Source organism: Austrofundulus limnaeus, unplaced genomic scaffold, assembly GCF_001266775.1.
Source record: "Austrofundulus limnaeus strain Quisiro unplaced genomic scaffold, Austrofundulus_limnaeus-1.0 Scaffold895, whole genome shotgun sequence".
In the NCBI taxonomy this organism is placed as follows: Eukaryota; Metazoa; Chordata; class Actinopteri; order Cyprinodontiformes; family Rivulidae; genus Austrofundulus; species Austrofundulus limnaeus.
This window is the reverse complement of record NW_013953297.1, coordinates 96,443-104,835: the sequence shown is the minus strand read 5'-3', so window position 1 is coordinate 104,835 and position 8,393 is coordinate 96,443. Positions and strand designations below refer to the sequence as shown.

The 8,393-nt window shown below is 37.0% G+C and overlaps 1 protein-coding gene across 1 annotated transcript in view; it reads left to right on the top strand.

The window, feature by feature from the left end:
* Positions 1 to 8,393, top strand: part of ipo8 (importin 8) — a gene marked incomplete in the record, with an annotated part of 58,989 nt that overhangs the window by 4,024 nt on the left and 46,572 nt on the right. Inside the window, 4 exon segments of the mRNA XM_014029392.1 lie at positions 2,036 to 2,192; positions 5,137 to 5,295; positions 5,459 to 5,615; positions 7,601 to 7,690. Coding sequence (XP_013884846.1) covers positions 2,036 to 2,192; positions 5,137 to 5,295; positions 5,459 to 5,615; positions 7,601 to 7,690 — 563 coding nt within the window.

Sequence of the window (8,393 nt, the reverse complement as noted above, 5' to 3'; positions counted from 1 at the left end):
GTCAAGCCCCTTGAGTTTTTTTTGGCAATTCTCCTTCATATCTCATGTCACATGGAGGCAGGGCTTAAAAGCCTGAATTTTGCCTGAAACTCTCAGACTGAAGAAGTCTCTTGGAGGAGAGACGAAACGTTTCATTAGAGAAGAACCCGTCCAGAAGACCTACACAATTTTTTTCTTTATGTTTATTGGTGCTATATCACCAAGTCACCACAAACATCATCTCAGGGAACTGTACGAAGAAACCCAATCAATTTAACAAAGCCTGAGCAGCACCTTGGAAAGGTAAAACTGCCTATGGTACTTTGGAAGAAACTTCCAGCAGAACCAGAACCAGGTTCAGAAGCGGCGGCCTTTTGCCCCTACCTTGGGAAGCTCTGTTTTAAGCATTATGCTCCAGAGTAAGTTGGGTTTTTATTATGGATACACAGCAAAAATGCCAGTGTTAATTTAACACCCACAGTGTTAATGTCAACACAAACAAAGTGTCTGTGTCCACACTTGCTGGTGTTAAAATAACATTTGTGAAAATGTCAAACTTTAACACCCCTTTTTTGTTAATTTAACACCAACCAGTGTTTAACATTCAACAATACTGGGCGTCACATTTACATTTCAATAGTGTTAAAATAGTGTTAAACATAACACTAGTGTATTATTATAAACAAATGAAATGATGGTGTTTGAAAGGTTAACAGACACTATAAGGTGTTAATACACCATAGATTTGAGAGTGTAAATTTAATACTCAGAGCTAAAATCAAACTGAGTAGAAAAGTATAATGGAGTCACACTTCACACACCAGGACAGACCTCTCACTCATGGTGTCGATTTATGACCAATAACACAAACTTAAACTTGAACAACTTGATCAAACTGAACATGACAACTAACCAGAACAACAAATTTTTACTCTTATGAACTTCTCATAAACATGCAAACACATCATTTCTACAAGATTACCCAGCATTCCTTGCTGAGAAAATACTGGGCTGTGTCCAAAACGACAGGCCGGGTCCTCCGGAGGACCCAGACTTCCCGGTCGCGGCGGGCCGGGTCCTTGGTAGACCGGGAAGACTGGAAAAAAAGAGGCTGTGAATTTGGACGGTCTAGCCTCCCCTCCTTACCCCGGCGTACGTCATGTCACCTAGCAACTGTGACGACGCTAAACAAGCAAACTTAAATCAAAATTAGAAAAATATCAATACATTAGCATTATTAATATCACAAAACTATAAAATTAACTTAAAAGTATCATTTGAAGAAATAATTGACCCGCTGTAGGTGCATGTTTATTTTGCGTTTTTTTATGACAAAAATAGTATTTAAAAACATGTCCATACAAATGATAAAAGTATTAGAATTACAACCGCTAATTTTTTTTTATTTTTATATCACCATATTTTTATTTAAAATGTTTTCTTTTCTCTCGCTTCGTCCGCCATTACTAGCATAAAAAATCTCCGGTCGGGCTGCAATGCATTATGGGATATGCTGGGCCGGGAAGGATCCATCGGACCTGTCCTTCAAATTGAGGAAAAAGAAGGACGTATTTGTCGGCCGCATCGGAGAAGTCTTCGGATTTGGACGTCCTTCGTCGCGGCGTTGTGACGTATGCGGCCGACAAATTYGGCCTTCAGAGGACCCGGCCTGCCGTTTCGGACACAGCCCTGGTCTGTCTGACATGAGGTGGAAGAGGGCGGGGCTTTTCAGAATGCTTCTTTCAACACTGCATGGTATAACAACAATGTTAAGTGTTATATAAGACAACAGTGGGCGGAGCTTATTTAACACTGTCCAGTGTTGAGACAACACTGAGGAAATCAACACTGTGAATTAACACCAACAATGGGTGTCAGTTTACTCAGAAAGTGTTAAAATAACACTAAGGGGTGTTAAATCAACCCCCAAAAGTTTAACACTAAAATTTTAACACTCCACAGAGGTACTTTTTCTGTTTTGTAGCACAGGCTTGTAAATCAGGTCAGTCACCATTTTTTGGATGCTTTGATTGTTTTTGTGGCTTTGTGTGTTCAGCGGCCATCTACCTGAAGAACATGGTGAGTCAGTATTGGCAGGACAGGGAGCCATCCGTGGGTGAGATCATCTTTCCCTTCAACGTTCATGAGAATGACCGGCAGCAGATCAGAGATCACATAGTGGAAGCCATCATCCGTTGTCCAGAATCTATACGGTACGCACATACACTTTCATGTACAATTGTCTTTATTCTAGCATTATGACTATAACAATTACCAGTTGATTCCTAACTTCAACCCCATCACCTCATTCTGACTTGCCTTTGGTCTAGTGCTTTAGSTGGAAAAAAAGTGCCAGCACTCTCCTCAATGTCACAATTATGGGTCAGAAACGTAAAAAGTTTTTTATATCGATCTATAGATCTGGAGTTTTATTGCACAGAAACGACATAGAACAAAGCTAGTTCTAAATCAAATCCACAAGTCAAATTCAAAGTGTCTTGGAGCATATATTACCTAATTACTTTTACWCGGTTAYRTTTACTTGAGTAACKTTTAGGAAAAAATGTACTGTGTATGAAGTAGTTTTACTGTATCATACCTTTTACTTTTACTTGAGTAATTTTACTATGAAGYATCMCTACTCTTAATTGAGTAAAACGTCTGGATACTCTGCAGGCAATACTTCACTACATRAAGAAAAAACATGTTTCAACCAAATATGCACCTGATACAGACACATCTACAATTTGTTAAAATGAGAGTTTTTGTTTGAACCCAAGCTGTGTTGATTTGATGTTAGTTTCTATCTGCTGAGCCTGCTGTAAACACCAAGTTGTCACTGGATGTACTTTACCCTGTTCTAGCATACATATACAGTACATTGCTTCTGAATTAGTTTAATAAAATTTATATAGGGTTATACAAGGGTTAATTTGTTTATTTAATTTTTTCTTTTTAAAAAGGGGCAGATATTGTAGGATTTTTTTCTTCTTTCTGCTGCCTTGCATTTTGTTTTGATATTGTATTTATTGTATGTAAAATTTGAATGTTTTTTAAATAGGAAATTGTTATTTATGTTTATTGTAAAATGAAGAATATTTTCTTTGAATTTGCTTGTTTGTAAAAAGGGGGCAGAGACTATAAGATTCTTTCTTCTTCTGCTACCTTTCATTTAGTTTAATTTGTGATTTGTGTTTTGTTGTATGTTGAATTTGTGTTGTTTTTAAAAGAATAAACTTTAAACTAAACTAAGTGCTTATTTTGCCTTAATTTGTTAGTTTGTAGTAATATTATTTGTTGGTATTTTTTTAAATTTTAGTTTTTAAAATACCAAACTTGAACAGAACTTTATTCTTTTTGTCTGTCTGATGACAATCATTTTCAAATATAAAATCAAATGTTCTGGTCAGCCAGTTCTTGGGTAGCCTTTTTACCAAATACTTTTTTACTCTTGAGTAATTTCTTGGAGGGATACATTGTACTTTTACTTGAGAATAAATATGTTGAAGTAGTACTATTCGTATTGAGTAATCTACCCACTTRTGCTTGTGGGTAAATCATGCTTCATCATAGTTTCGGACAATTCGTTCTTTCCTTGATGTCTATTTTCATAGTTTATTGTTGTGTTCCCCTTCATGGATATTTTTTCCTATCATGTTCTACTGTGATKTTATTTCTGTTCAAATCTTGACATTTGCTGTTTATCTCCTGAATTAATKTTTGCTCAGTAGGTCTTGCCATACTAGTTTGTTCATTTGTAGGCTATTTTTAGGCTGTTTTTATTGTATTCATGCTTACCAGTAATTCCATTCACCAGTGATGTGATCATCCTCATGTGTTTCAGTTGATCTGCCACACAAACGTTTGATTTTATTTTTACTGTTTAGCACTAGATTCCCTGTTTTCATGTTTTTTTTTGTTTTGTTTTGTTTTGTTGTCTTTGTTCCGTTCTGGGCATGATAGCATTGTTATTGCAAATGATGTATCGGGTTGTTGTGAGAATAGCTGTGTTGTAGATATGCTAGTGGAAAAGGGTCATTGGCAGTGGCGGGCAGTGCTAATTTGCAATGTTAGTTGCACATATTCTAAAGTGATTGTAAAATTATTTAGGTACGCAAGATCTGAAGCAGATAAGTCCAAGTAAATTTAGCAGAAGCTAAATCTAAAGAGCTAATTTGCCCCAGACTTTAACAGAATATATTCCAGTAATAACATGAGCCATTCTYGTTCAACACTGCCAAATAGAGGCATGACCACTTGCTTTCAAAGAATGGCACAAGACGTTGCGGTTTGGGGAGGTGATTTGTTGAAACAGCCTTTTGGTTCATGGTGTTTAATGAACAGTTGTTGTGGATTTCTAGTTCAGCTGCTTCTTGGTTATTTTTCTTATGTTTATGGTAGGGCTTMAGTAAGAAAGCATGCAATRTTTTAGTCGTTTTAAATTGTTTATTGTAGGACTGAAGCRATGCATTCTTGGTACAGGACGGAGAATAGGAAACTCTCTTCACTTAAAAATAAGAGCATGAATTTAAATTGCATATGTGTGTGTATCTTCAATACAATGTGAGACAACGGGTTGGTGGTTGAAGATGCAGCGGGCCTTAAATCATTATAATTCATCTCTCTACCCTCCCAAAGCTCATATATGTACAGTATATAAACAACAATAATGGTGGCTGGATATTGATTGTTTTTCACTCAAAGATCAGTGCTATTGAGTGAAGAGTTCGCAGAGGGAAAAAGTTCTTTTTTTGTTAAAGGTGATGATGGAATAAAGACRTCATGTGAGCATCAGCTCACATTTAATCAAACCAGCTGCTGTTCTGGCTCTTAATAACTGGCTTCAGACAAAAAAATAATTATTTTAAACAAAACATGATGAGCTGCTCTGGACATCTCCTCAGTGCTTCTCATGAACAACCACACCCACAAAGTGTTTCTCATTGTGTGTGTGTGATTACTGGCAGATGTCTAATGTGCTGCTGTGTTTAAAAAAAGCTGTTGTGGTTTTACTGTTTGTCCTGTAATGTCTTTTTTAATTAATTAAGTATTTTAGGCTAAGCCGTCTTGTATATCTGTGTATAAATTGCTTTAAACACTGTTGAATATGTCCAGCTCCAAATAAATATTTATTGTTTTATATTCCTGTTTTTTTAGTGCCCAGCTGACTATGTGCCTGAGAGCCATAATCAAGCATGACTTTCCAGGACGCTGGACTGCCATTGTAGACAAGATTGGCTTGTATTTACAGTCTCAGAACAGTGGGAGCTGGTATGGCAGCTTGCTGGCTCTCTATCAGCTGGTCAAAACATATGAGTGAGTAATCCCGCTTGTGCGCTGTTCTCTTTCTCAGAACTTTCTTTTTGAATGGCTGTGCTTTTAAGAATGGTCAGTATTTAACTCCTGCCACAGGCGCGATTAAAACATGGTCAAAACTTAAATAAAGTCACTGGTACGTCTCTGTGTTTATGTGTTTAAGGTACAGAAAGGCAGACGAGAGGGAGCCWATGCTGGCAGCAATGCAGATTTTCCTTCCAAGGATTCAACAGCTCATCAGTCAGCTGCTGGCTGATGCCACCATCTTCTCAGTCCTGATCCAGAAACAAATACTGAAAATTTTTTATGCTCTTGTACAGGTGTGTGTTTTTGTGTACCTGTTTTTTGTTACTATTTAGCACCTTTTTTTTTTGCATAAACACAGCCCCGTCCTACTCCTGTGGAATACCATGGGTGGTTAGGTTTAMGGTAAAGGTCAGGGTTAGGCTACAGAAATGAATGGAAATCAATACACGGTCCTAATAAGCCTAGTAATACAAACTAGAGAGAGAAAACTGTAAAGAACTTTGAGTGCAGGTCAAAACTGAAGGATATAGGAATTGTATTGTGAGCAAAATGTCAATAAATGTGAATTTGTTAATCTTGTAGGTAACAAAATTAAAACAAATATGATTATTTCCAGAAGTTTTATTATACATAAGATTTATAGTAATGGTGAAATGCAAGTAATCTGTGTTCAGTTCAGTAAGTTTTATGCATGAAGAAAAAAATATTTAAAACCTCAGTTGTTAAAACGAGATAAAAATTGTCAAACGAAGAACAACACAACATCTTACGGTGTGTTTATTTGTTTTTAATCAACTAAGGCCCGCGGCAAGATTTTAAAACAGTCGGCCAATTTTCAAAGCCTGAGAGACGCCACACGTGAGGATAATAAAATCATGGATATACCAGGTTTGGTCCTACAGTGTGTGGTGTACAGCCACACCACAAGAGACAACACACCACACGCAAAAATATATTTAATTTATGTACATTCATGTATCAGTCTGAAATCAGACTGATAAAAAAGGATACAGATACTTTTGAAAAAGATACAGTCTGAAATCACGCGAGACTTCTTGAAATCTTGTGAGAATTCAGATGTCAGAGACAAAATCTTGCGTGACCTCCAGAGAGACGTGAGCTTTGAGTAAATAAATATTTGAGACAAGAAAGAAGCAACGTTGATCATTTGTGGACTATTTTTACCAGAAAAAAAGAATTCAAAATGAGTTTTAATGTCCAGCGCACTTTCTGGTGAGTCATGACAGGTTTTTATGTCTTCTGTACTTTGGATACTCCAATATGTTTACGTTACCTTGCTTTCTGATTGGCTGCACTTCACATTCAACAGGCTGCGAGCTCGGGTGAACACTACACAGACTGTGATATCAGGCCAAAAAAATCAAACATGTTGAATATCCCCGATTTGAGGTTTGTTGTGGTCTCGACGTCCGTCCAAGCCGACTAGATCACAATTAACTCAACACCCACGGCAGGAACATCTGCTAAGATTATCTTTAGAGCCATCATGATAATCTGAACTTCCTTTCTTCTACAAGCTGCTGGGTTGGGTCTGGAATCAGTATTTCAGACACTTTCCTTCCATTTTGTCTTCATGTTTTTTAGAATAAATGATGACATGATGGAATCTAGAATCTGTGACTTTGTTCACTTGAGATTAGATTTAACGTAGAACCTGGTAAAGACCATGTAAGTGTTCCAATGTTGTGATACTTTAGAGCTGAAAGACGCCGACTTTGTTTTTCCCCATGACTGTAACTGTTAAAAATTTTCTTTACTTCATTTTAATTTCAATGCCTTAACTGGATCAGATGATTTTTTGAGCACTTTGCAAACAAAAAGTGTGCAAATGTTTTCTCATGACAATATAAGAATTTTAAAAGTTCAACTCCTTTTGTAATCAGTAATGTACTTAAAAACACCTAGAAATTAGCTTTTCAACTACAGTCTTAAAGGTGGACAAATCAAATAAACCAGGCAGTCCAATCCAACCCAAGATGTTCTCACCGACTTAAAAAAAACTACAATTTTAAATAAACTTTTAACCATTACAATTTCAGAATAAGCTTGTTTTGATGAATATACAATAATATTTGTGAAAATTATTAATTATATTAAAGTGTCTTTAAAATGTATTTTTATTGTATAGTTTCACTGTAGAAATAGGAAATGTCAAAAAAATTAATTAAATAGTGGTAATTTAAAAACAAACAAAAATAATTAGAAAGTTGTGTTAAAGAATGCAGATTGTAATGCTAACCATGATGCTGTCCTGCAGTATTCCCTGCCTCTCCAGCTGATCAACAATGCCGTGATGACTCAGTGGATGGAAATCTTGCGATCCATTATGGACCGGGATGTCCCTGCTGTAAGACACTCTGCTTTATGTTTTCATTTACTGAACAAACTATATAAGTACATTACATTTGCTATTTTCCCTCACATTCTTTGACTAAAAGGTTTATAATAACGATGAAAGAATTTTCATTTCTTCTCAGAAAGCAGATCATTTTTTCTTCCGTACATTTTTCGGCATATAACTCGTTCCACAATTTTTGCGCTATTTCAACAATTCATATATCAAAATGTTCAGCCCATTCATGTTAGGGTTTGGTATTTCAGCTATTTATACTTTTTTAGCTATTTCACTTTATTTAGCCACTGTTTTGCCATTGAAAATGAATGGAGCTGTTTTCAACATCCTTAAAGTGTATCTTACCCCCTGTGAAAAGATAACTCCGCCTCAAGGCGACATTTGAAAAATGCATCAAAGTGGGTAGGGGAGGGGGTGTGGGTAGGGGAGGGGGGTTAGAGAGCGGAGGTGTGGCCAGGACGAGAGAACGTGACGGCCTCAGCTGAGCTGTCCGCCTCACACCACACCAGCCTCGGACAGAGGAGTGGAGCGCTCCGCGACAGCCTGACAGAAAAAAATAAAAGCAAACAGCTGCAGCTGCTCACAAGATCGCTAGTTTAAATCAGGAATAAAAGTGTTTGGTCTTGTTTGACTGAAGTTCGGTCCGTTAGGGCTGCAGCTGCCCCGCTGTTTCCGTCACCATGGAGAGCCGTTAACC